Genomic DNA, 26,938 nt, shown 5'->3' with positions numbered 1-26,938 from the left:
CTACACTGGGCCCGCCCCTGGGCGGTCCGCCGCTCTGTACGGCTGCGCAAGATGGCTTCACCCCGACTGCTCACCAATCAGAGCTTGGTTGGGCGGGGCCTGACTGAGGGTACACGAGGCGCGCTCGCTGCCGGAAGCGACAGTCAATCGGTAGCGGGTGCGGCGCAGCATGGCCGGGGCGTGTGGTAAGCCCCACATGTCACCGGCAACGGTGCCAGGGAAGCGGCGTTTGGAACCCGATCAGGAGCCGCAACCACAAGAGGTAATCTCGGGGTGGCGGGTTGCATCCCTCCGTGAACCAGGGGTGCACGTGGCAAGGCCAGGGAGGCCGGGCCGTGGTTCTGTGTCTGGTGTCTTGCGGGGCGCCTAGAGCCCGGAAGATCCTCGTCTTGCCCGGGGTGTTGTTTTGGAACCCTCAGTAGAGCACTCCCTGCGCCTAGGGGTGCTAGAACCCGGGGTAGTTCTGTGACTTGAGCCGTGTTAAGGAAGGAAGAGACCTTTACGTGCCTCTCACCACAATCTCTGAACCTTCCCACCTGTGCTTCCTCCCCCAGAAAAGATTTTAGTTGTGCTCCCATGCCGGTATGTCAAGTTGTGTTGTGAAACAAAAGAGGACGTGAGAATATAGAAGCCTGAATGGGACCCAGGGCATCCCGCACTGGTTGTCATGGAGTCATTGCTGCTCGCAGGGCTTGCTGGTGGGGCTCCAGCAAACCCAGGTGGTAGAAGGCATGCCCAGCCATATCCCTTACAGACGACTCCACAATTTATTGGATTTTCTGAGCTGTCCCCCATGTTTTGCGAAATGTACCCAAGCTGCTTCTTACATGGAGTTCTAGATAATAATAGCCCCTTAGTAGTTGTTTGTGTTCTGACTATTTGGACTACTTTTACTGTGGTATGCAGCTGAGGTTTTGGAGATGTCAATAAGAAGGCAGTCACTTGAGCTGTGAACAGTTGGGAATGGTGGAGTCTCCAGCTAGGCAAGAGTTAGCCAGTGGCAGTGGCATGCATCCCGTCAATCGCAGCACTGAGGAGACAGGGGCAGGTGGATCTCTAGTAGTTTGAAGACAGCCAGGGCCACGTATGGAGTTCTAGGTTAGTCAGGGCTGCATGGTGAGACCTTGTATTAAAAACAAACAACAAAACCATGAATCCAAAAACCAATTAGATGATACTTAGCCTATAGAAAAACAGTGATATTGAAATTTCTGCAATCTTGTGTTTCCTAAAGATTGTTCAAGTTCTTGCTCAACTTTTGAAGGCCAGGGATAGAGACCTGTTCACAGTGCATGCATGTCGTATTGTGGTAGATGTGAAATGGCCTCTAGACAATAGGGCTGTACTCAGAGAATTATTTCTACTCCAAGAAGAGAACAGGTGGGTTTTCTTAGTTGTTGTTCTATTGTTGTGATGAAGCACCGTGACCAAGGCAACTTTTAAGAGGAAATGTGTAGCCAGGCAGTCACGGTGCACACCTTTAATCCGACACTCAGGAGGCAGAGGCAGGCGGATATCTGGGAATTCAAGGTTAACCTGGTCTGCAAAGTAAGTTCCAGGACAGCTAGGGCTACACAGAGAAACCCTGTCTTCCAAAAACCAAAGTCAACCAACCAACCAAACAAAGAGGAAGCCTGTAATTGGAGGCTTGCTTAGACAGTTTGAGAGACGTGGTCCATGACCGTCATGGTGGCAGGCAGGCATGGCATGACACTGGAGTGGTGGTAAGAACTTTTAGTAGCTGAGCTTTCTCACATCATGATCAGCAGGCAGAGAGACAGACAGACAGACAGTCTGTTTTGGGCTTTTGAAACCTCAAAGCCCTTCACAGCGACACACCTCCTACAACAAGGGCACGCCTCCTAACTTTTCCTTAATACTCCACCAACTGGGAACCAAATATTTAAATATCTGAGCATATGAGGGCCATTCTCATTCAAACCAACACACAGGTTTAGTTTATGATGGGTAAATTTCGGTTCATTTCCACTCCTCTTCAGCTTTCCAGCTTGCCCATCAGTGGCTGGTCCTAGTCCTCAAGGTAAAGAAACTTCTACAGCAACTAGTCAGAGCCTTCAGGAGTTTCTGATCCTCCCAGGTCCACAGCCCCATTCCTAGCTAGTGACCCTCCAGTTCTGGGACCCTTAGGTGCCAGGGTAGGGTGTGGAGTTTGTCAATGGGGAAACATTGGTTTTGGTGACACATGAGTGGGAACTGAGCTTCAAAAATCCTGTAAGTCCTCAAAAGTTCCCTCCATTGCAGGGCACTAGGGATTGGTGTATCTGTCCTGGGGGTAGGTTCTGTCAGCAGGCAGGAGATGAGGGCTCAGGTTGGGTGGATGGTGTTGGTGCAGGTGGAGGCATGTGACCAGGGACACAACTTTCCTGTGCGTGGTTCCTGGCTTAGCGAGCCTGCCAGGTGGCAGTTATTAAATACTGTGGTTCCTTGCAGCCCCCTCTTCTCTGCGGCTCTGACGCGAGTCTCTCCGACAGCGACAGCGAGGAGAGTGTGTTTTCAGGCCTTGAAGACTCTGGCAGTGACAGTAGTGAGGACTATGATGAAGGAGTGGGTGGAGCTGATTGTGAGAAGGACGCCAAGAGAACGGAGGAGACCTCTGAGGAACAGGCACAGGTGGGTGAGGGGGGAGCCTCCACATCGTCCTTCCCATGGTGCCTTCAGGAACCTGGTCCTCGGTCCATCTTCACACAGGAGCTCCAGGACTGTAGCTTCCAGCCTCTTGTCTGTGCTTTACTGAGAACTGTGGAAGTCCACATACCTGTGTCTTTGCCCCTCCCAGTTCGAGGCCACGTCTATGGGACGGTAGGCTGACTCCTGGTCTAGGAATAGACGGAGTTTTCTAGAGGCAGGAGCTGCTGGAGGCTAGCCCAGCTGCCCTGGAACCAGCAGCAGTGGATTGCTGTACTGATGGGGAAGCCTTCGAGCAAGCATGGGATACACAGACACACACATGTAGGCAAATACTCGTACACATAAAATAAAACATTTAAAAACTTGGTGTGGGGCTGGAGAGATGGCTCAGAGGATAAGAGCATTGCCTGCTCTTCCAAAGGTCCCGAGTTCAATTCCCAGCAACCACATGGTGGCTCACTACCATCTGTAATGAGGTCTGGTGCCCTCTTCTGGGCCTTCAGGCATACACACAGACAGAATATTGTATACATAATAAAAACTTGGTGTGGAAGTGTGTGTGGTATGTTATTGTTCCCATTATATCAGAAAGTCTGTTTCTGCCTTCACCCTGCAGGAATGTGAGAAAAGGTAAGAATCCTGGTGTGTGCAGCATTTCCTCTGATTACTGGAGAGGTCTGACTTAGTGCCACCTTTAACAAGACTGTCTTGCTAGGTCTCCATATAACTCTGGGGCATGGCAGGTATCTTGGCAGGCTTGGAGTCCACGTATTAGCGCCATCTGGTGGAGTGTGATATAGGAAATGTGGGTTTCTGGGGCTGCGGAGGAGTTGTCCAGGAAATCTCCCAGGAAGTCAGTTCAGCTCCCTTGAACCAACACCCCCTGCCTCCCTGCTCTTGTACTTGTCTTCTGTTACAGACTCTGAAGGAGGGAGCAGGTGTTCCCTACCTGACCCAGAATTGTACATTGTCTAAGAGTCACTGCATGGAAGTCAGAGATGAGGCAGGGTACTGAAGGGTTTGTGTCCCTGCGCTGTAGTGTCATCTTGCAGGGCAGAAGGGTGTGTGTCCTACAGGATCTGGTACATTCTGTCCTAGGAAGTTGACACTCCTAGAGTCTATCCTGTATATTGAGTTCTAGATATGGCTCCTAATAAGAACATGCAGGACATTGTCACTTACGTTCCCGTTCTGAAATAAGCAGTCCGTGGGCAGAGTTTCATGGCTGTCAAACCATGTGTCCAGGGCCATGAAGTCTCAGTATAGGCTGCTTCCCTCTAATGGGTAATGCAGCCCTCAGGTTTAGGAAGGGCAGCCTTTTGTGGTGGGGTGAGAAGAGCATAAAGATTTGTAGTTATGTTCTATTTGTTAATATTACCTATGTGAGTACAGGTGTGCTTGTGCCGCAGCATGTGTGTGATGTCTGAGGACCTCTGTAGGAGTTGGCTCTCTTCTTCCACTGTGGGTTTTGGGGATCTGACTCAGGCCATGGGGTTTGCAGAGCAAGTCTTTTTCCTCTGTCTCACTGTACTTTAAAATGCCTGTGGTCACCACTGCCCGGCCTAGTCACCTCTTCTCCCAGCCCCTCCCTGACAAGTACTTGGCCTTGTGTCAGGCTTTATCAGCCCTGATTTGTTTCTGTCAAGCCTGATATAAGTGAGGGCCCTGGGTCCCTTACATAGCCACACATAGGATGTCTGGTCATGGCAGAGGGTGTAAGCAGCCAGACCCCGGTGTTGGTGAGCATGGTGGTACAGGGCTAGGATAGACTTTGCTGCCCTCTGACCCTCTGGCCCTTTTGTTTGTTTTTTAGTTTTATTTTATTTAATGTGCATTGGTGTTTCTCCAAATTCATATCTGTGTGAGGGTGTTAGGTCCTCTGGAGCTGGAATTACAGACAACTGTGAGCACCGTGTGGGTGCTGGGAATTGAACCCAGGTCCTCTGGAAGAGCAGGCAGTGCTCTTAACTGCTGAGCCTTCTCTCCAGCTCATTTTGTTTGGTTTAAGTGTGTGTGTGTGTGTGTGTGTGTGTGTGTACGTGTATATGTGGATGCTGGAGGTAGATGGTGGGTATCTTTCTCTTTACCCTATTTTATTATTATCTTTTTCTGTGTACATGTATGTGCTTGCATGAAATTTCTGTGCACCATGTGCATGTTTATGCTCTTGGAGGTCAGAAGGCATTAATCCCCTGGAACTGGAGTTATGGTGGGTACGGGAAACTGAACTAGTGTCCTGCTAGAGGAATAAGTGCTCTCAAATGCCGAGCTGTTCCTTCAGTCCTTAAATTTCCCCACCCCCTTTTCTTGAGACAGAATCTTTGTAGTTCTTGCTAGCCTAGAGCTCACATTGATCTGCCTACCTCTGCCTCCTGAGACCCTCACTGTATTGTTTTGAGACACGTTCTTTCTTATTGAACCTGGAACTCATTAGCAATACTAGCTGGCCAAAGAGCTCCAAGGGGCTTCGGTTCCCATGTCTCCAGCTTTAAGATTGCAGGTATATACCACCATACTTAGCTTTTTCTTTTTTTCCTCCTGAGGCAGGGTTTCTCCATAGCCCTGACTGTCTCTGGAGATGAGGCCGGCCTCAACTCAGAGCCAGATCCTCCTGCCTTTGCCTCCTCCTGAATACTGAGATTAAAGGCATGTGCCCCATGTTTGTTTTTGTCTATGAGACAAGGACTCTTTGTGTAGCTCTGGCTATCCTGGGATTTAAGTAGACCAGGCTAACCTTGAACTCACAGAGATCCTCCTGACTCAAGCCTAGATTTTTACGCGGGTGCTAGCAATCTGATTGCAGGTTCTCATGCTTTAATGGTAAGCATCTACTGACTGAGCCATCTCCATAGCCTCACTTAGACCTTTTCTGAATTACTTTTCTTTTGGGAGGGATGGGGTTCAAGACAGGGTTTCTTTTAGCCCTACCTTGGAACTTACTCTGTAGCCCAGACTGGCCTCAAACTCAGAGATCTGCCTGTCTCTCTGCATCCACAGTGCTGGGATTAAAGGTGTGTGCTACTATGCCCTGGCTCATAAACAGTTTTTTATCCTTTGTTTTCTCTGGCTTTCAGCCTCTGTTGACACAGTATCTTTAGAACTAGGTACCTTTTGCCAGTCCTTGCTCATTAGTGGGCCAAACTAACGTAAATCCTTCTATCCTTTTCTGTTGTGGCCGAGGTCACGGATATGGGTAGTAGCCTGAGGTCTTGTTACTGTCCAGCATAGGACCTTTGCTGGAACAGGGGATTCTTTTTTTTTCCCCCTTTTTTCGAGACACAGTTTCTCTGTGTATCTTTGACTGTCCTGGAACTCTGTAGTCTAAGCTGGCCTCGAACTCACAGAGACCCGCCTGCCTCTGCCTCCCAAGTGCTGGGATTAAGGACGTGTGTCATCATGCCTGGCTGTGGACAGTGGGTTCCTTTATGCTTCCTTTATGCATAGTTTTTGTGTTACTGGTAGTATGCTGGATTTGAACTTTGTGTGTTGGGGATTTGGTGTGTCTGTGTGTGTGTGTGTGTAAGAGAGAGAGAGAGACAGAGACAAAGGGAGGGAGGGAGGAAAGGAGGGAGGGAAGGGAGCAGGCGGTCTTGGCATGCCTTGCACTGGCCTCGGGGCATGGCATGCTGGAAGTGGCTCCTCTTTTCTGCACCACAGGGAAGGTATGTGAAGTTGCCTTAGCTGACCCTGGCCTGCTTCCTAGAAGAGGTGGCATGGCTTCTGGCCTTGCCTATACCTGGTTGGTGCTGGCAGTGGAATGTGGCCAGGTTAGACAGAGGAGGATCTGTTGCTGTTACTCTAAGAAGATTGTTCAGGGCCAGTGTGATGATGACTCAGCCAATATGGGCACTTGGCACTGAGCCTGAATACCAGAGTTTGATCCCCAAAACCCATATAGTGGAGAATCAACTCCCACAAATGGTCCTCTTATTTGTACATGTGTATTGTGGTTCACGTGTATATACACATGTGCATCATGTGCACAGTAAGTAAATTATGTAAAAAAAAAAAAAGCAGCTTGTTCATTCGGGTGCTGATCTAGACTCTGGGAGCCCTCGCCTCTTTGTCTTTGGTCTTTGTAGTTGTTCTCCCTCAGGTCAAGGTCTAGAGGAGACAGGAACTGCCTTTCTTGGGGCTCTTCTGACACCCATTCCTTCATCACCTTTGGCTCACTGGCTGCTTTGGGGGGGCCTTTTTTATACCTATTTTCCAATACCTGGTGATCACCCCCTCCTATGGCTCTCCCAACACCAACCTGGTCTCTAGCTGCCCTGATTCCTGCTGCTGGCTTCAGTGAGGGTAGCTTCCTGTATATTGGCCAGCTCTGTAGTTGTGTTCTGCCTCTGTTAATAGTGTATATATCTTTTTTTTTTTTTTTTTTTTTGGTTTTTCGAGACAAGGTTTCTCTGTGGCTTTGGAGCTTGTCCTGGAACTAGCTCTTGTAGACCAGGCTGGTCTCGAACTCACAGAGATCCGCCTGCCTCTGCCTCCCAAGTGCTGGGATTAAAATAGTGTATATATCTTACTGTCCACCCCTTCCACTTTGAGACAAGTTCTTACTATGTAACTCCCATCCTGGAAATGCCCTGTAGATCAGGCTAACCTTGAACTTACAGAGCTCTACCTGCCTCTGCTTCCCAAGTGGTGAGATAAAGGTGTGCACCACCAGGCCCGGCATCTTAATGCCTCCTTGCTCTCTCGCTCTCTCTGGGCCTTTCTGTTACCTCATACCTGCTCCTTCACCAGCCACTCGTCCTCTCATTGGATGGCAATGTTGCTATTGGTTGAGGCTGCACACTGCTCCACTCCCAAGTGGTGCTTGGGCAGGATTTCAGGCCTGAGATCTCGTTCAGTCCCTTCCAGGAGACAGCTGTCCATTTTCTCAAACTAGCCAAGGCTTCTGGAGCCTGGTTTAGGCTATAAGCTTTTTTAGGGGTGTGTCCTTTTGCACAGTGAGTGCTAGCTGCAGACCTCACCATCTCTCTGTATTGGGAGAGGTTTGTAGACAGCCAGGCTGCAAAGGACCCCAACCTAGAGGAAACTAGCAGCTTTAAGAGTGGCCTGTACCTTATTCCATTGTTTGTGCTTTGGATGTTTTAGTCATCTTTAATTTTTTAAAAAATTTTGTTGACTTAATGTATTTTGGTGTTCTGCCTGCATGCATGTCTGCATGAGGGTGTGAGATCCCCTGGGACTGCAGTCACAGACAGTTGTGAACTGCTGCGTGGGTGCTGGGAGTTGAACCTGGGTCCTCTGGAAGAGCAGCCAGTGCTCTTGACCGCTTGAACCATCTCGTCAGCCCCAATTTTCAAGTTGAAAACAGATGTACACCTGTAAACCCAGTGTTCAGGATGCTGGATCTGGGAAAGAGGTTGAGACAGCCCTAGGCTCCAGAGGGGACAGAATTGGAGATAATGTGTTTTCCTATATCTGTTCTTAGAGTCAGTGTCTAACCTCCACAGGCCCAGGGAGGGCCCTCATTTCCCTCTGGAACTGGTCCCTGGGTTGTTGGTCTGTGTCAGTGCTGCTCTCTGGTGGACATCACATGCTCTGCAGCTATGGAGTACAGAATAGAGCTGCTGTTCCTTAGAGCATTTGTGTGGAGGGAACTCCCGAGCCTCACTGTTGGAGATCCTAACCCTTGTCAAAGCGTGCTTATGTTTGGGTCCCCAGGTTTCCCCTCACTGTCCTGCACTGGAACAGTAAGGACACAAGCATAGAGCTGGCTGTCAAGTTTGTTTCCCACAGGACTCTGATCATGGCCCATAAGCACTGCTGCTGTGATTCATGTAGACACAGTACCTGACAGATAACATTTGGGGGGCAGACTGGAGATGTTGGGGACCCTGCCTGGAGGCCAGGGCTATAGGCACCTGCCTTGGGAACAGTGACTGACTAGGAGCTTAGTGTCATAATGCCGCCGCCCAGGGCCCTGCAGAGCTCAGTCAGAGACAGATGTGCCTGCCAGTTGTGTTGCTGGGGCCCTGAGTGTGGGCGCCCTATTCTGAGCTGGGGTTTGCAACCCATTTTTGATGTATAGCAAGGAAGTGGGGGAGATACGGAAACTGAATCCTGCCTTGTTCCAAACCTGGAGAAAAACTTAGTCTTCCGTCCTTCTTTATATTGAAGGGAAAAACAGGCTGAAGGGAGAGCAGGCCTTTGGCTCTTGCCTGGGTAAGAGAGTGGAGCTGTGGGCGGGGGCGCCCACACACCGGGGTTCCTGCTCCAAGCACTTTACTGCCCTCGGCTGAGAGGTGTGCCTGTTTTCTCCATCAGTTCTGGTTCTGCCAATAAACCCGATCTGGTCTGAGCCATCCGCCTCCCCGGTCAAGGGAGAATCTGTTTTCCAGGTTGGAGTGTGAATTGTCAGTGGCACCCACTCTGACCAGGGGACAAGGTCAGCCTACTGTCGCAGCTGTGGTGGGTGTGGAGGGTGCCTGGGATCTGGGGCTCCCGTCATTTGAGAGTGTGGGCATCTCTCTAGGCCCTTGGCCAGTGTATCTGGCCTGAATGTGGTTCTAGGTGACCCTTTTGACAGGCCCCATGGCTTATGTCATCTGTCTATGCTGACATTGTAGTAGTCAGGAAGACTCTCATCCCGTGTAGCAGGAAGTCACACTGGGCATTGAGTAGTGCCCAGTGGTGGCACTACTCTCTTTCCGCTTCTCCTTGTGTTCCCGCCCCTAGGTCTGAGAAGGTTTGAACAGTCTCCTCTGCCGCATCTGGGCCCAGTAGGACCATTTGTGGGACCCTTGGCCCTGGGCCAGAGCAGCTGGTTTTGATGTTAGTGTGGTGGTGGTGTGGGTGAATGGGTAGCCAGCCCCATGGCTGGGTTTGCTTCCCACTGCTCTTAGTAGCCTTTTCTTTTTGGCCTGGCACCTAGTATCACCCACTGTCTGAGTACTAGAGAGCAGAGGGTAGTTCAGCCTGGATACAGTGGCCTGGAGTATGCTGGGATCTAGGACAGCCTCCATCCTGGGGTGAGGCTACTCAGATTTGGGGTGGCACACTGTTTCATGTGCTATTCGGATCTAGGTTCCAGCATTGGGAAAGTGGTTCTCCTCAAGTAGTTAGCCAGAGGAATGGGGCTGGGCTGTGGGTTAGGGCTCCTAGGGACTCCCAAAGTAACTCTCTCCCTTTCTCTTCACAGGCAGACCCCCCTTGTCCAAGGACAGAGGAGGTGGGAGCTCTGACCAGAGATGAGTATGAAGAGGACAGCTCTGATGAGGAGGTAGGACTTGGCTGAGTGTGACTTCCTGCTACACGGGATGAGAGTCTTCCTGCTGGGGCTGAGCTAGTGCCTCAAGGAACCCAGAGTAGGTGCTGCACCGCGGTGTTCTCCGGCCTTCCTGAAGGGGCCATGTTGTGGTGAGAGCCAGCATCTCATGAGGCTGCTGCGCTCCGAGGAGGCGGCCTGGCTCAGGCCTTCTCCCTATCTGGAAGAACAATTTGGGGGTCTGGGACAGAGGACTGAAGCAGCACACGTGTGTCATTGCCAGGTTAAAGGGGAGAGGCTACACATGGCTTAGCAGTATCTTGTCTGTCTGTGGGCACAGCAGGGCCAGGGCTGCTCCCTTCACTGTGGCATAGCCTGTGTTGGCACTCAGAGCTAAGGGTGGCAGGCATAGATTGATGTGAGTCAGCCAGTACCCTGTCTAAGGGTGGCACAGTAGTACCAAGGGCATCTTCTGGTCTCCCAGTGGCTTTGTCTGTTCCCTTCTATGGTGCTGCCTTGTACCACAGCTCCCCATAGTAGCCATAGTGGGTTGCTGTAGTATCTTCCTGACTTTCCTATCTAGGACAGGAAATTTACACCATGAAGAGCAAAGTGTCATGCTAGGCTGGGCTTCCCTTGAGAAGGTATGGATGTGTCCAGAATGCCAGCAGGGTCTGGAAGCTCTGAGAAGTTATGCACACAGAGGCAGTGGGCCTGGCAACTTGTCCCTCCCTGGTGAGGCCTGGTCCCAGGGCTGAGCGGTGGCCACTGTATAGCCCAGAATGTCAGCCTGGGAGTCTCATCTTAGCTTTAGTGTGGGGCCTACAGGGATGGGTCCTCTTCTCAGGAGCTCTTCCTGCCTGCCTGTCAGGGGCTGTCCCTGAGGCCTCGGGGAGACACGCGCCCCCTCTCTGGCTGGGCTTCCTCCCCACCTTCAAGCTCTCTTGGCAGTGTCTACAGGAGCCTTGGCCGACAGCCCGATCCAGTCTCTGCTGCGTGTTCAGAGAACAGAGACAAAACAAAATAAATTGGTTTCCTGGCCGGAGCAGCGGGCGCACCGGTGAGGGGGGCCGCACAGCACGGCTCCCTGCCTGTCTCCCCTCCCCCCCCAGGGGCCCTGGCTGTCGGCAGCCACATCCTGTCGGCTACTTTTTTATGCTTGGTATTTTGAGAAATCAATGATGATTGTATATGGAGAATAGGAGTTGGGGGAGGGGCTTCCAGAACTGGTCAGTGCCTTGCAAGTGGCCTGCCTGACCCTGCCTGACCTTAGGGAGGTGTGCCCCAATGGGCCTGTCCAGTGGCCCTTGGAGAAGGCTGGGTGACCTCGTGCTATGCTGTGACATGGCACGAAGGCTGCTTCCTTTCTCCTGCGCTGTGATAAGTATCACATGTGTGAGTCTGAGTGACAGTTCAACAGTAGTAGAGATGCCTGTCTGCTGAGCTTGCCAGTGTAGCTGACCAGCAGCTGGAAGGGACCACAGAGTTCTGCTTCCAGGTGCCACGCCAAGCTCCCCAGAGTCTGCTTGGGGCTCGTTCCCCGTCAGAGGCCACACTTGGCTCTTATTCTCAGAGCAAGGTGGCTACCGCTGAGGGGATAGGCCTAGGAGGGAGTGGGACATGGCCATCAGTGCCTGGCTAAGGGTCAGGTCAGAAGAGAAGAGCTCAGCCCACTTCAGGCTGAGTCCTTCACAGACTGCGGCCTGCGCTCTTGTGGCTGTGCCTGGTTGCTCTGCATTTACACCAGACCTCCTACAGGACTCTGGACAGGGTACTGGGAAGGTGTTGATGTGGTTTGTCCTAGTGGTGGCAGCCACAGCAGGAGTCCTGTGGAATGGGAGTGGCCTGTTGAGCCTGCTGCCGTTTGAAGGTAGAAGTGCCCCATTGATAACCTTGTCCTTTCCTCTTGACCGCTCCTTGGATCTGAATCTAGGACTTGGTTGGGAACCTGGGCGCTTCTGAGCCCCGCTGTCGTTTGCCAGTGTTCTGTTTTAAGACTCTTCCAGCATCATTGACTCTTAAACCAAGCAGCCTGGATCACTGTTTTCTGATTGTGCTCTGGCTCCTCCTTCTCTTCCCCTAGATTCACAGACATGGGCTCATCTGAGTGGGGGTAGAGCCCCCTGAATGAGTTGCTAGGCATGGTGGGGATGGAGTGGGGTGGGGGGTGACTGAGAAGCAGCTGTGCTGTGACTGCCCCTCCCCCACATGGCCACTTCATCTCCTCCCTACAGCAGTGGGGCTTCATAGACGTGATCTCATCTAGTAGTTGGGACCCCTGGGAGGTGGACTGGGATAGAAGGGCGGGTGAGTGGCCAATGCTACCTCTCCTCATGTATCAAGCAACTAGGAGAAACCAAGGCCAGTCCTAGTCAGGTAGAGAAGCCCATGCATCTGCTCAGCAGGCCTACAGCCCTGTTCTTTAAGAAGTGTGGCCAGTATGAGGAGTTCAGGGGAGCCATGAATTCTGGCCTGGAAAGTTTGGGAAGAGCTGGTCTTCCTGCAAGTATCCTTCCAGGCCCCGAGGGCAATGGGCCTGGGGCCATCCCCTGTATGACCTCTGGCCCGGAGGGGGCTGGGGCTGGGGCCTTAACAACCCCACCCCCTGGCCTTGCCCAATCTATAACTCAGGATCCCACAGGGACATGGCCTGGCCTGTCTGCATCCAGAACCTGTGATCCCCTCTGCTCTCTCGCCAAATGCAGTTAATGGCTTCTCCTAGCTACTGAACCGGCAGCTGCCTCCAGTGCGCTGGCGGTCTCTGCTCCTCCGGGGCCACCCCCGCCTGCCGGCAGTGTCCTGGCCGCCTCCCTGTGTGCACTCTACTCTCTCCATGCTTGCTTGTGTTACTGCTGGCAGGGGAGCCTGTGGGCTCAGGTTTCTAGCTAGTGAGTAGCCCTCCCTGCTGTTTGTAGAAGGCACCCGGATCTGTACAGACTGCTCTGGCGGCCATCCACCCCAGGCTAGCCTTATTCTTACCTCCGAACGGAGCCTCTGGCCAGACTCAGACTAATCCTTCAGGTCTAGCCCCATCCCACAGAGGCTGTCCAACCTAGGGACTCACCAGTGATGACTGGGCATGTACGTCTCTGTGAGTACTGTGTACTCGGTAGACAGACCTTTAGTACCATCTCCTGATCTTGTTGACCTGATGGTTTTAAGAGCCACTCTGCATAAGAGTGCCCAAGCCCACAGCGGGATGCCTTTGGAGGAAGGTGGAATAGGAGCATGTGGAGGAAGCCGTGGTCTCTCCTAGGGGTTAGAGTTGGTCCTGGCTTTGGCTGGCATGTAAGGGTAAGCTATTTCAGATCTGTATTTTCTTGCTAGGGCTAGGGAACAACTGGAGAGCAGGTCTGGAGTGCAACAAGGGCAGAGTTTTGAAAGGCAAGGAATGCTGGTTACAGTGAGCTGTTGGAGGCCCAGAACAAGTACCCTTTTGAGGAGGCTGGCTATGCAGGGCCAGGACTGATTTGCTCGGACAGGAATCACTCAGCAACCTTATATATTTGGACAGTGCCTAGATATAGGGAAAATTGTCCATATTGAGGTTTTGGAGATGTCTAAAGTTTGGGGAGGCTCAGCTTGTGTGGTGCTCTGGACCCACCTCCCTACTTAAAGCACCAACTGAACTTGACTTAGTGAGAGTCAGAAAGACCTTTGCCTTTAGCCTTTAGAGATAAACCCCCAGCCTGTGCCCAACTCCAGTACCTGTGGGAACGTCTGGGGTCCTCTGCTTACAGAACTAGGGAGAACACTATTTGATTCTGAGTAGCCCCAGGAGAGGAACAAGCAAACTGGGCCTCAGACAGCTATTTTCCTTCTGCGCTGTGTCTTCCACAAGTCCTAAAGACTCTGCCTCTCTGTCCTCCTAGTAGAGAGGTGCAAGCAATATTAGGCTCCTTAGGTGTCTGCAGCTCGGGTGGGCTCAGCCAGTCCCTCAAGTGGTGGTCAGCATGGTAGAGGGCATGGAGGACCGGAAGCAGTCTGGTAAGGAGATGGTAGGTTTGGAGGTGGTACCTGCCTGGTCAACCCCTGCTGGGTCTCAGTGGTTTGGCCTCAGAACAGGAAGAGACTGTACTGTCTCCCTTTGGTCTGTTGAACAGACTTCTAGTGTATGTGTCAGAGTCTAGCATCCCATCTGGAACCTTCTGTTGGGGTCAGTGTGGCATGTGAGGCCAGGCCAGCTGGCTAGTCCTGAGCACTTGGAGAGATAAGACACCCCATGAGGGGGAGGTGGCAGCACAGGAAGGCCATGAGCTCGGAGACAAGAGGGTGGTTGGTGCAGGGGGAGCTGAGCAACAGTGAACACTACCCGCATTGTAATCGGAGAGGGGCTGGGGAAGAGAGAGAGACTGAGCGAGGCGGCTGACCCCATGCTCCCGGGGGACAGGTGGGAGAGGCAGAACGAGGAGAGAGTGAAGGATTCCAGAGGTGGGCTGGCTTCCTCTCTTGCAGACAGACACGGGAGGGAGGTGGGCAGCGGGCCAGCCCCATACCTGCAGTTCCAATCTGCGGTCCTGACAGCTGCAGCCACTTTGGGGAGGGGGAGGGGAGGGGGCTCATCGAGAGCGGAAAAGTCCCAGCCGACACTGTGTCCGGTGCAGTGGAGGGAGTGGGGGAAGGAGATGGGATAGGATGGAGGGATGGATGTGGACCTACCCACCTCATCCCACAGGCTTTTCCTAGGGGCTAGGTGCCCCCGCAAATCATGGCACTTGGTTCTGTTTGTCCTCCACCAGCTTGGCCTGGGGTCTCAGTGCTGGGTCTGACCCAAAGGGGTCACATGTGTTTCCTGGCAGCCTGCAGGTGCTGAGCAGGGCGGGGGTGGCTGGCCTGGGGTGCAGGCAGGCCTGGTGATGAATCATGTGGTGCCGCCAGCAGCTCATTCCCCAGGCTGGGGACAGGGAGCTGACAGCTGAGGCTGAGCCGAATGTTTCCAGCCCAGCTCAGCTCGCAAGGGTGGCTGCTGGCCCATGGTTTGGGCCAGCCTCCCCCTCTTCAGCTGCCTCTGTGGGGCACACACTAAGGGAGCCCCTGGTTTTTGTCCCACAGCTCCTCAGTGTGGTGGAGGGTGAAGTTGCCCTCTGGGAAGGATGCCAGGGCCTGTGGTGGGTAGGGAGCACCTGCCACTCTTTGGCCATAAGCTGTTGTGGACTCACGTGGAGCCACAGAATGGGAATGGACCGTGCCACTCCCGGTCTGGTTTGAATCTGGAGCAGTGGAGGGTGACGGAGTGTTCTTCCCGCCCCTCCCCTCCTCCTGCTGACTGTCGGGCCAAGCCCTCAGCCACTGCTACCGGTGCAGCTCAGGGAGTGGCTGGGCCGCTTGCCCGAGCCTGAGGCTGGCCAAGCTGCAGCCGCTTTCAGAGTCAGGCCCGGCAGTGGAGGCCTTGGCCGGGCGCGTGCCGCACCCCAACTCTCCGTCTCTGGAGAGCCTTCCGGCCCCACAGCTCATTCCCTTTTATCTGACCCCTCTTGACACCCAAGCCTCCAGCTCTTGTCTGGTTGACTCTGGCCTACTATTCAGTCTTGCTGAAGCTCAAGCTTGCCAGCTCCTGGGCTTCCCTGCTTTCTTCTGCTTTGCCCTAATCACTCAGTTGGCTCTTTCCTTTTCCACTGGGTTCTAGGTCATGAGATGCCTACTGGAGCTAGCTGGGCATCATTTGGGCCTCTGTGTGGCCCCATAGTCCCCAGCCATGCTTGCTACTCAGATTGGCAGCCTCTACATATGGACAAATGTTCCTATCCTTATTCTCCAGTTTGCTCTTTGGGTACTTTCTCTCAGAGCCTTTTGTATGCATGCTCCTCTGGTTTCTTCCTGACACTGGCCCAGCCATTCTGACCACAGAAGTAGGTACCCACTTAGTCATTGTCCTCCTGGGGTTTGTGTGGGAGATTGGCACCTAGGTATTGAAATGTGAGACCTATAGGTGAGGGGCAAGAGACCCATGTCTAGCAGAGGAGGAAGGTCAGCAAGGGTCCTTGGTGGTGGTTGGTGCCCATTTGCCAAATACAGGTACACCCTGCCAGGTTGTGACTCTGGTCTCAACCCAGTGTCTGTCACAGGGTGCTTGTAGCTTGGAAGTGACACTGGTCAGAGCCTTGCATGAAGAATACATGAGAAGAGAAAGTGGCTTCTCTCAGCCCCAGCTGCACCTCCAGGTTGTGGCTGGACTTCCTGGACTGCAGGAGCCTCTGTAGTGACTGAGTGTGCCCTGTCTCCCTCCCTCTGAGCAGCTGTGGGCTCCTACAGGATTAAGGAGAGGAAATTTGGGGTTGGGTTTCTTTCTGAACAAAACCTGGCGCTGTGACTCTCTACCCTGTTATAGTTCTGTCAGATTGGACACAGCTCCTACCCCTGCCTTAATGGCTCTGGCTTTGAGAATTTCCTCCAAAATTACACCACTGTTTCCTGCACCAGCATTCCCTGGAGCCCTTCAGTGCAGAGGAGGGGCCACGCTGGTCCTGCCCTATGAGGATGCCCACATAGGCCTTAACACCTGGTCTCCCCCCAGCCAGGGACCAGGAGGCCTGCCAGTACCAGCACCTGGTGCCCTCTGCCTTTCCTTACCCACCACCCAGCCAGAAGTCAGGCCTGGCCTTTCTTCTGTCATACCACTCAACTAATTGTCACCTGCACGATTTTAATGATCAGCCAGCTGTGCACAGTGCCTGGCTAGGGTCTAAATCAACCTCAGAGGCCAGAGGGATCTTTGGGAGAGTTGGATAGGGCAGAGTGTTGGATGGCTAGCAATCTTTCCAGTGTGCAGCTGGAAGCAGAGCAGAAGCCCTCGCAGTCTCCCTGGGCCTAGGTTGGTATCAGTGGGGACATTTGGGTAGCTGCTACTCAGATGGTGTCCTAAGGCCCATATAGGCCTGGTGGCCTGCTTGGCTGGACAGCACCGCTCACGTACTCCCTAACCCACTTTTAATGGAACACTGCTGGGGAGACAAGTGCCCATGAGGCCGAGACCCCGTCACCATGTTCCTTGGTAGGAGGCAAGGCTGCTGTGTTGCTTGCTGCCTCTTATGCCCTCTCCTCTTTCCTTCTGCTTTACCTCTCCACCCTCTCTTCCCTGCCCTGTCCCTTTGGCCCTGCTCCCGCATCACAGATCCCTGGTACAAAGCTCTTGATAGGTGATCTAAACCTGTCATCACTCTGCCTCACTCTGGGAAGATAGGGTCATGGTGAGTTCAGATTCTTTCAAGAGGGCAGTCTGCCTCAATTTGGAAGATACTGTTTCATTTTTAATTATACAAAAATTTTCAGACTTTATATTATCATATTAAAGACACAAGATGCCAACACTTGGCCCAGGTAGGGAGTCAGCATGGAAAGTTCCAGTGGGCCTGGGAAGTGTTGGGCTACTTAGAGTCAAGCCATAGCCCGCCTGTCCGTCTGTCTGTTCATAGGCCCTGCTCATAGCTGGGGCAGGTCTGGCCAGGTGAGCGTGCTCCTGGGGACCTGTGCTCAGATCAGGTCCGAGGTGGGGCTCTCGGTGACTCTTCAGTGGCATCCACCTTCACTAGGCATCACCTCTTGGCTGCTGTGGACCCTCCTCCTTCTAACTTCGAATCGCCGCCTTTCTGTCACGGTCTTTGCTCTGCAGAGGGGATGGGGGTGTGTCAGGTCCTGGGTGGAGACCTAGTGTCACCCAACACTGCCCGGACCTTCCTGGCTTCCTGTTGGGGCACTGTCTCAGGTGGCCAGTGCTAGGACACCCCAGTCCCCAGCTCCTGCCCCTCCCCAGTGCATTTTGGGGCGGGGAGTACACTGCTGCACAGCCGAAACTGTAAAATTAAATTTCCCAGATGTTCAGGCCCCAGGAGCTCGCGCGTGCTGTCTGGAGAGGAAATGGGGATTGGGGAAAGCCGTTGTATTTTTTCCCTGCTCACCCTGCTTTTCCGGTGCCACCAAGTGCGGGCCAAAGCAGTAAATCATGGCTGGCCAGCATCTCTCAGTTCAAGCCTTCTCCCCTAGCCCATCCACTGCAGGTCTCGACAGACCAGGGGAGGGACAGCAGGTGCCCTATGCTTTGGGGTGGAGGTGGGCTGCAGAGGTGAGGGGTAGTGGCACATAGACCCCTGGGGGTTCCCCTCTGATTGCCTTACTGCTGCGCACTATTCCCCTTTGGATGGGGGCGGCTTATGAATATGCTTCTTCCCGAATTCAGCTCCTTTCAGTTCTTAACTTGCTGGGAAGTAAAGCCTGGAATAGCCCCCTTATCCCTGCCAGGATGAGTTCCTGTTGCCCTCCCTCCCTCCAGACCTTCTCCTGGGTGGCCCTTCTTAGTGTTACTTTAGCGTTACTTTTTGATCCTGTATTTGCAGGTCCTTAAGACCAATGGTGTGGCTCCTATGTGCCTTTCCCTCCTTTGGGCCCAGCTTTGGTGGCAGGTGTAGGTACTAGGGAATGCTACCCCTGCCTGATACCTCTCTGCCCGGCAGGTGTGGGCTGATGAGTAAATTGGGACCCCCTCCATACTCCCGGCCCTGCTCACCAACTTTCTCTGGTTGCTGAGGCAGAAGGTGCAGATCTGTTTGGGCTGGGTGTTCTCGCCTCCGTCTCGGGCCAGAGGTGGTGGTTGTGGTGGCGGTGGCAGGGGACTGCCCGCACGACCGCTGTGGAAGAAAGCGGGTCCCGAGTGGCATGGTTGCCCGTCGCCGCAGGCCTCACCCACCAGCAGCACGTTGCCCAGGTGAGAAATGTAGCTGGAAGCCAGGCGCAGCGTCTCAATCTTGGAGAGCTTACGATCTGCTGGCTCGGTGGGAATGAGTGTGCGCAGCGCGGTGAAGGCCGTGTTCACGCTGTTGGTGCGGTCCCGCTCGCGCGCATTCGCTGTGTGCCGCTGCCGGGGCTCGCGGCCTGGCCGCCCCCCGGGTCCCGGCCCGCTTCCCGCGGCCCTCCGTCCTCCTGCCCGCCGCCGGGCGCCCTGGAGGCCACAGCGTGCTGCATGCACACGGCAGGGTTTTTCGTCGGAGCCCGAACTCTCGCTTCCGCGGTCCTCATCCTCCGACAGCGGGCTCACCTCAGGGTACAGGTATCGGCCCGGAGGCGCTGAGCGCAGCATGGCGAAGGACATGGGCCGGGCAGGGGGCGCGGCGTCAGCTCCACGGTGCGCTGCTCATGCCGCCTCTTTAGGCCCCCACAGGCCGCCGGGCCAGGGGTCTCCGCTGCGCCCCGCGGTGGCGGCTGCCGGGCGACGCGGGCACATGTGTTCGGACTGGAGTGGGGCCGCCAGCAGAGCAGTGCCTTTATAGCAGTCGGCTCCTCCCCCGCGCCTGGCCTCCGCCTCCCTCCCTGGCCTGGAGGAGTTTATGCGGAGCCTGTGCACCTTTTCTCCTTTTTAATAGTCGTGCCTAGGGGGTCCTGAGCATCTTTCTAGTTGGGGAGTTTCTGGAGTGCTACTGATGTCTCAAGACCTTGGTGTCCATTCTACCCATTCTGCAGGGAGAAAGAGGATAAATCAGGAATCAAGAGGCTTTCTCCCCTGGCATGCCTAAATTCACCCAGCTGCCCTGGCCCCAAGTGCTTGGCCACACCCTGTCTGACTCTCCTTCCATGTGCACTTGGGTCTTTTGTTGTGCCAGGCCCTGTGTGTGTATGTGTGTGTGTGTTGGGGGGTGACTCCAATAGTGGCAGTCTAGAGATGGGCGTGTAGGTTTTGAACCACCTGACTGTATAATCTGTGCCAGGTGCCAGAAACTTACCACTTTGACCCCTCCTGCCTAGGGAGACCCCACCTCCATCCCTGCTGTGTGCTCCATGGGGCTCCTCAATTCCAGTGCACACGTGGATCTTTAAGATCGGCACTTCCCAATCCCTCCCTCCGATTTGGAAGTGGCCCCCTAGGTGGAGACCACACTTTATACAGGGTATTTTGAGGGATGAACTTGTTGGAAAGGGCTGGTATGGACAGGTGCAATGGGACAGGGCCCAAGGGGTCTTGCTGAGGGGCTGCTGGCACTCAGCTGTGCTAGTTATGTCTGGGCCCCTCCTCCCTGTGGCTACTGTTGCAGGAAGTGGCCGCCTGGGCAGCAGTCCCCAGGCTGGGAGGAGTGAGGGTGGTGGCTGGCAGGGGCTGAAACCAGGAATGTGTGTCCAGGAATGTGGCTGCTCTGCCCACTGAAGTGGGAGGGGAAAGAGCAGCGGAGCTAGAAGGGGGTCCTTGGTCACCTGCGGCGTAAAGCAGAGGTTTGTCTCCCGATGGGTGGGGTGGGGTCTTCCCATGGTTCCTGCCTTGTAACTACCCATTTCTGCCTAAGGCCTCTGCCAGGGGAGGGAGCCCATAGGCGATGAGGTCATCCCCGTCTGTGGCTGCCCAGAGCCCTGGCCAAGGAATCCAATAAGGGGGGAGGCTAGGGTTGGCATCACTTCAGTGGAAAATGTGAAGGTAAAGCTCTGGCGCCTCAGAGAGCTTGGGGGAAGGGGGCATAGCACCCCTGCTATGCCACGTCAGACCCTGGGGCCAGGGCTAGGGCAGATTTTGGGTCACCTGGCCTCTAGGCACTTGAGACTGGTCTAGGGCTGCTCTTTTGTCCTTGGGTTGCTTGAAGAGGATCAGGTATGGTAGGGACAGGTGCTGACGTGGTAACTGTGCTACAGGACATTCGGAACACTGTGGGCAATGTGCCCCTGGCATGGTATGATGACTTCCCACATGTGGGTTATGACCTGGATGGCAAACGTATCTACAAGCCCCTGCGGACACGAGATGAGCTGGACCAGTTTCTAGACAAAATGGATGACCCAGATTTCTGGTGAGTTGGACCTTGGGTTAGAACCTGTGTGGTTCCTCAGGCCTGAAGTATGGCTCTGACTGGCTTTCCCTCAGGCGCACTGTACAGGACAAGATGACAGGGCGTGACCTGCGGCTGACTGATGAGCAGGTGGCCCTGGTACACCGGCTTCAAAGAGGCCAGTTTGGAGATGTGAGCTTCAACCCCTATGAGGTAAGTAACAACTGGCCCTAGGGTCTGAAGTACATGCAGCTTCCCACCTTAACACTATGCTTGTCTTCCAGCCATCTGTGGATTTCTTCAGTGGTGACGTCATGATCCACCCCGTGACCAACCGCCCAGCTGACAAGCGTAGCTTCATTCCATCCCTAATTGAGAAGGAGAAGGTGGGAACCCTGTCACTCTTATCTACCCCACCTTGTAAGGTTCCCATGCTGCCACTTGACCTTAGCTTTGTGTGCAGGTGTCTCGCATGGTGCATGCCATCAAGATGGGTTGGATCAAGCCTCGACGGCCCCAAGACTCCACCCCTAGATTCTATGACCTGTGGGCCCAGGAGGATCCGAATGCTGTGTTGGGGCGCCACAAGATGCATGTGCCTGCACCCAAGCTGGCCTTGCCTGGCCATGCTGAGTCTTACAACCCACCTCCCGAGTACCTGCCCACTGAGGAGGAGGTGGGCCAGGATTGAGGTGGGTGTGGTTCCCCAGCCATGTTCCCTGAGCCATTCTCACCCATCTCCTCTCTCTCCAGCGCTTGGCATGGATGCACCAGGAACCTTGTGAGAGAAAGCTTAACTTCCTACCACAGAAGTTTCCCAGCCTGAGGACAGTGCCTGCTTATGGCCGCTTCATCCAGGAGCGTTTTGAGCGCTGCCTTGACTTATATCTGTGCCCACGGCAACGCAAGATGAGGGTATGTGCGGCAGCTGCATAGGTCCTGGGGAAGTGTAGGACGGGGTGGTGAGCAAGTGCTCTCTTGCCCCAGGTGAATGTGGATCCTGAAGACCTCATCCCTAAGCTCCCTCGGCCAAGAGACCTTCAGCCTTTCCCTGTCTGCCAGGCCCTTGTAAGTGGGGAATCAGAGGTGGGCAGATGTCCCCGGGTGTGTGTGTGTGTGTGTGTGTATCTGTCTGTCTTCACTCTTCCTTCTCTGTAGGTCTACAAGGGCCACAGTGACCTTGTCCGCTGCCTCAGTGTCTCCCCAGGGGGCCAGTGGCTAGCTTCAGGTGGGCCTGAGGTGGGGGCTGCCCTGAGCTGGGAGGCAGGGATCTGGGTTGGAGGCTTAGGTGCTGAGAGCCTTCACTACCACATCCAGGTTCGGACGATGGCTCAGTGAGGCTCTGGGAGGTGGCTACGGCGCGCTGTATGAGGACTGTGCCTGTTGGGGGTGTGGTACGGAGCATTGCCTGGAACCCCAATCCCACCATATGCCTAGTAGCTGCAGCCATGTGAGTTTAGGGTCATAGGGGTAAGGTTGGGAAGGGTTACAGAAAAACGGGGACTGACTATGCTGAGGAGAGGTTGTGTCTGCCCCTGTTTGTAGGGATGATGCAGTGCTGCTTCTGAACCCAGCCCTGGGAGACCGGCTCTTGGTGGGTAGCACAGACCAGCTGCTGGATGCCTTCACTCCACCTGAAGAGCCAACGTTGCAGCCAGCCCGCTGGCTAGAGGCCTCAGAGGAAGAACGCCAGGGGGGCCTGCGACTACGTATCTGCCACAGCAAAGTATGTGATGGGAAGGGGATGGGAACATGCCAGACCTGGTCAGACAATCAGCCGGCATTGTTCTTCTCTAGCCAGTGACGCAGGTGACCTGGCATGGGCGAGGGGACTACCTGGCTGTGGTGCTGTCTAGTTCAGGACACACTCAGGTGCTGATCCACCAGCTGAGCAGGAGGCGCAGCCAGAGCCCATTCCGCCGCAGCCACGGACAGGTGCAGTGTGTGGCTTTCCACCCCACCCGGCCCTTCCTGCTTGTGGCCTCTCAGCGCAGCGTCCGCATTTACCACCTGCTGCGCCAGGAGCTTACCAAGAAGCTGATGCCCAACTGCAAGTGGGTGTCTAGCCTAGCTGTGCACCCAGCAGGTGAGGGGAACATGTTTTCTTCAAGTCGGTCAGGGAGTGAACCCTCTAAGTCTTGTGAGAAATACTCTCATTGCTCTGGCCCTAGGTGACAACATCATCTGTGGCAGCTATGACAGCAAACTGGTGTGGTTTGACCTGGATCTTTCCACGAAGCCATACAAAGTGCTGAGGTAAGGTGGGTTGGGGTGAGGTAGGTGGGTAGAGGGGCCCCTTCAGCTGAAGCCCACTGTCTATGCACACTTACGCAGGCATCACAAGAAGGCTTTGCGGGCTGTGGCGTTCCACCCCCGATACCCACTCTTTGCATCTGGCTCAGACGATGGCAGTGTTATTGTTTGCCACGGCATGGTGTACAAGTGAGTGCTAACCCTTGCCCAGCCCTTCCCATGGGACCATCCCACTGGGTGCTGAATCCCTCTCTTCCACAGTGACCTGCTGCAGAACCCACTGTTGGTACCTGTCAAGGTGCTTAAGGGGCACACACTGACCCGAGATCTGGGTGTTCTGGATGTGGCCTTCCACCCCACACAGCCATGGATCTTCTCCTCTGGGGCAGATGGCACCATCCGACTCTTCAGCTAGGCTGATGCACTACTGTGGGTGGCCTGGAACTGGGTGGGTGTGCCTACACACAGAATCAATACAATTCTTGATCCCCATTGTTCCTGCCTTCTTATTTGGTTTCCCCACCCCCACCCTGAGAGCTGCTCAGGCTTGACCTTACATGGTACCCCATACCAGGGGACGTCAGGATTCCCTTCTAGCTTAAGCAGAGGGAAAGGTGGTATTGATACGCTTGTCACCTATTGAGGTGTAAGTGGCTTTATTGGGCAATAAATAGCGCACCGCAGTCTTGGCCCCGTGTGTGGTGGCAGCAGAGTCCTCTAGGCAGGATAAGCTGGGGTTTTTTTTTTTTTTTTTTTTTTTTTTGCTTGCAGGAGTTGAATCAGCCTCAGGCAAACTTCACCAGGCGGCCCAGTGTCTCAGCAGCTTTCTCCCGCACCCCAGGCACTGGGTCCTTCAAGAGGAGCTGCAGGGCTGTGGGCAGAGGAACAGGCCAGTTGTGCACATGCCTGGGCCTGTGCGTGGGGCCGCCCACTGCCTTCCTAACAGACGGGCCTCTGCTGGGAGGGCTCGGGAGCCAACGGAAAGATAGTTTTTCCTTTTTTAGTGTTTTTTAAGCTCTTTTGGAACAGTTAAGAAGTTTCCGTGAATTACTAGAGACGATGAGGTCACCAGTGACAGGGGGGAAAAAAATCCTGAAATCCAGGAAAATCACTTAGTCCCTGCGGGTGCCTACAGGGTCAGCAAAGCCCCAAACAGAGATGGGAAGGTTGGGATGCAGTAGAGGGCCATGTGTTCTGGATTTGGGGGCATGCTCACCTGCAATAAGCTGTTCCAGGTCCACCTGTGGCTTCTGTTCAGGCTCTGCATGCAACACCAGGAACCCTGAAGCAGGGGGGATAAAGCTGTGTAGTGTACAAACTTGAGGTGAGATGGGGTGATGATAATAGTACGGCCTGCTTACCTGTGAACATGGGAGCAGCGGCTCTGACATCATCCCAGCTGCTCTTGAAGTAGAATAGGTTGGTGCTCACTAGGCGGCCCAGCAAGTCAGGGAAGTGATGCATCTGTAGAACACTAGGGTCAAGGGTCAGGGTCCTCAGCCCACCCCAGGCAGGGTCTCCCACAGCACTCTTCTCACCAGGTGCTTGCATGTGGAGTTGAGGAATTCCCCAAAGTGCACACTGCGGCCCTCCTGAAGGTACTTGTGGAAGGCAGCTGCCAGCTCAGCACACTCCAGGTGAGGGACACACATGCACAGGGCAAACTTGCAGGCCTGCGATATAATGGAGTGCTATGCCCAAGTTCTCCCAGGCCTGAGGGAAATCATGCCAAGCCCAGCACCCTTCCCCCTGAACCCGACGATCACTCACACTGGCCACTGAAGCCTGAGGGTCCCTCAGATGCAGTAGGAGTGGCACTAACCCACCCACAACCTGCTCCAGGAAGACATCTTCACAGTTCCCATGGCAAGCCTTGTTGAGATGCCCAAAAAGACGGATGGATGCAGTCCTGAACTCCACTTTTTCCTAGCAGGGGGTGCAGCCATGTCACCACAAGCCCCCTTTTCTAGGGAGACCTGCATGCAATCTGAGCCCCTACTTTGGTACTAAGGATTGAAAGTGGCTTGTGGGGGTGGGTATGCAATAGTGAGTGTAGGAAGTTGGAGGCTGACACAGAGGATCTGTTCACTGGGGCTGGGGAGCCAAGCCCAGCAAAGCAGTACCTGATGTAAACATACATCTTAAAACTCAGGACTCCCTCAGGATGTGTCTGGCCATCTGCTATAGGACCTGGCTGAGGGTGGAGATAGGACTGCAGGTGTCCTACAGCTTACACTGTCAAAGAAGGGCCGGATGCGGATGGTTGTGTGCAGCAGCACCAAGCGTAGGTCCCATGGCTCCACTAGATCTAGCAGCCGTGCAAGGCCCACCATAGCTTCCAAGGCCACCAGACTGTGTGGTTCGTCACCATCATCTAGCCCACTGACCATAGCCGTCATGAGCTGGGGGCCATGAGCTCGCACCTAGGAGACCACTGTATTCAGCCTGTCCCACCCTACACGCAAACCCAAGCAGCTGAATGCCCCATGCTGCCCCTTATACTCAGCCATATCTCCTAGGGCCTGGCCCACCTTGTCAGGTGAACCAGAGGCGATGTTGGCCAGACCTCGAAGCACCAGACGCCGTACACTGGCACTTGAATCCTTCAGCCGGGCTGTCAGGTTGTCCAGCAGTGGCTCCAGGAGCATTAGGTCATTGACCACATTACTGCTGAGTAGCTAGAAGCAGAGCCACTCTGACCATTGTGCCAGCTGACCCCCACCAGCCTAGGTCCAAATATTGTAGCTGCCTGAAAGGAGGAAGCTAAGGGCCTCTTCCTACCCTGGTCTCCCATTCTTCAGAGGCTATCAGCCTCTGGTAACAGGGGCTCTGACCTTACCTAGGGCCTAACCCTGGCTGATTCCAGGCAGGGTTTTAGTAGGTGGGGCTAAGCAAGCTCTGGCAAAGACTGGGGTTGGTCAAGCTTGTCTGTAGGATATAGCTGCCATATTCCATCTCACTGATTCTAAGAAAGCATCTTCTCATTTCAAAACAGAGGGTCCTACCTCAGCCAGGAAAGCAGTAGTCGTGACCCTCTGGATCTCATACACGCTGCTCTGCGTGCACACGAGCGCCTTCATCACCAGAGGAAGACGGGGGCCTGCATACTTTGCCATGGAACTAGGGAAGGAGGTCCCAAAAGGCAGGAGCTGGCCAGCCTGGATGTTGGCAAACCACTGCCCAAGACCAGCTTCTGTGTTAACCCGAGGGGCACTTTTACCTCCCACTCGCATGGCTAGAACCTTAGGCATTCTCCCACCCCTTACCCTTGTCAAGCCCACAGGATACCCCTTCTCTGTGCCTCTTGACAGGTGTGTGTATGGCCCACACCCTCATGTCCCCTGGAGAGGGTGTGGCTTGCTTACCTGGCCAGCTGGGCAACTCCATCCTCATGCCTTGCTGAGGTCCTAAGCAATTCCCAGCCTCCCTCCTGCTCCACATACCGCAACACATCTTGACTGCCACCTCGGAGCAGCAAGGCCTGAAGGGCATCCACTGCAGAGCTGTTTGTGTGTAGAATGGATGGTGTTTGACGGCTTGTCTGCCTTGTTCCTTTCTACCAGGACCAGCAAATGCTGGCAAGTCACTGCGTGTGTAGCTCCCTCGCATGTACACTCAGGAAAAGCTTTCCGTGGCTGCCCAGGCCTATCTTGCCCATATCATCCTTCAAAGGAGCAAGCTCAGAGGCCAGTGGGTATCAGGATTGAAATGGATTCAAGGGAAAGACTAATCATTTGGCCTGGAGGTAAGCTAGCCAGATTGGGCATTACCAGTCTCTAGGATAATATATAGAACCATTAAGCTATACACAAAGGCCACAGATTTAGCCTTTAAGCTCTCAGATATCTGTCCATCCCCAACCAGGACCTGGATAGAGTCTGTGTCTACCTTGAGGACCCAGAGGCCTCTGGAAAGGTGGCATACAGGATTATATCCGATTCACTGAAACTGAATAGATCCTTAAGGTAAGGCCACAATGAAACATCAGCTCAGCTAGTATCAGAGAGCAACCAACTGAAAGTGGGGGTGGGCACTGTGGGCAGGGCTATCCCCTGATTCTTCCCACTGGCTCTCTTAAGTT

At 54.2% G+C, this 26,938-nt stretch overlaps 3 protein-coding genes across 7 annotated transcripts in view; 1 reads left to right on the top strand and 2 right to left on the bottom strand.

The window, feature by feature from the left end:
• The first annotated feature begins 110 nt into the window (after positions 1 to 110).
• Positions 111 to 23,367, top strand: Bop1 (BOP1 ribosomal biogenesis factor). 2 transcript variants are annotated; one of them, XM_057791718.1, is made up of 16 exons: positions 112 to 262; positions 2,452 to 2,631; positions 9,800 to 9,880; positions 20,471 to 20,625; positions 20,700 to 20,817; positions 20,889 to 20,990; positions 21,068 to 21,280; positions 21,358 to 21,519; positions 21,592 to 21,672; positions 21,763 to 21,832; positions 21,922 to 22,054; positions 22,150 to 22,330; positions 22,402 to 22,690; positions 22,776 to 22,860; positions 22,939 to 23,046; positions 23,119 to 23,367. In XM_057791718.1, the coding sequence occupies exons 1-16, from the start codon at positions 170 to 172 to the stop codon at positions 23,270 to 23,272; spliced, it is 2,205 nt and encodes a 734-aa protein (XP_057647701.1). In that variant the 5' UTR covers positions 112 to 169; the 3' UTR covers positions 23,273 to 23,367. The 2 variants fall into 2 exon arrangements, with proteins under 2 accessions (XP_057647702.1, XP_057647701.1); XM_057791719.1 differs by lacking the exon at positions 21,068 to 21,280 and having other exon boundaries at positions 111 to 262.
• Positions 14,738 to 20,991, bottom strand: Scx (scleraxis bHLH transcription factor). The gene is made up of 3 exons (XM_057791725.1): positions 20,865 to 20,991; positions 18,366 to 19,309; positions 14,738 to 17,468 (listed from the first exon to the last, which is right to left on the bottom strand). Exons 2-3 carry the CDS (start codon positions 18,945 to 18,947, stop codon positions 17,430 to 17,432), a joined length of 621 nt encoding a protein of 206 aa, XP_057647708.1. The 5' UTR covers positions 18,948 to 19,309; positions 20,865 to 20,991; the 3' UTR covers positions 14,738 to 17,429.
• Positions 23,368 to 23,480: 113 nt separating the features above from the next.
• Positions 23,481 to 26,938, bottom strand: part of Mroh1 (maestro heat like repeat family member 1) — an 80,151-nt gene continuing 76,693 nt past the window's right edge. For all 4 annotated transcript variants that reach the window (XM_057791714.1, XM_057791716.1, XM_057791715.1 and 1 more), the window contains 9 exons: positions 26,223 to 26,360; positions 25,863 to 25,977; positions 25,389 to 25,535; positions 25,092 to 25,280; positions 24,628 to 24,783; positions 24,396 to 24,530; positions 24,219 to 24,321; positions 24,074 to 24,139; positions 23,481 to 23,728 (listed from right to left, as the gene is read on the bottom strand). In XM_057791714.1, the coding sequence (XP_057647697.1) occupies positions 23,643 to 23,728; positions 24,074 to 24,139; positions 24,219 to 24,321; positions 24,396 to 24,530; positions 24,628 to 24,783; positions 25,092 to 25,280; positions 25,389 to 25,535; positions 25,863 to 25,977; positions 26,223 to 26,360 (1,135 nt within the window). In that variant the 3' untranslated portion in view covers positions 23,481 to 23,642. The remainder of the gene's footprint in view (positions 23,729 to 24,073; positions 24,140 to 24,218; positions 24,322 to 24,395; positions 24,531 to 24,627; positions 24,784 to 25,091; positions 25,281 to 25,388; positions 25,536 to 25,862; positions 25,978 to 26,222; positions 26,361 to 26,938) is intronic.

The sequence above is a fragment of the Chionomys nivalis genome, chromosome 17 (assembly GCF_950005125.1).
Source record: "Chionomys nivalis chromosome 17, mChiNiv1.1, whole genome shotgun sequence".
NCBI lineage: Eukaryota > Metazoa > Chordata > Mammalia > Rodentia > Cricetidae > Chionomys > Chionomys nivalis.
The sequence above is the reverse complement of the archived record's forward strand: the minus strand, read 5'-3'. Positions and strand labels throughout refer to the sequence as shown.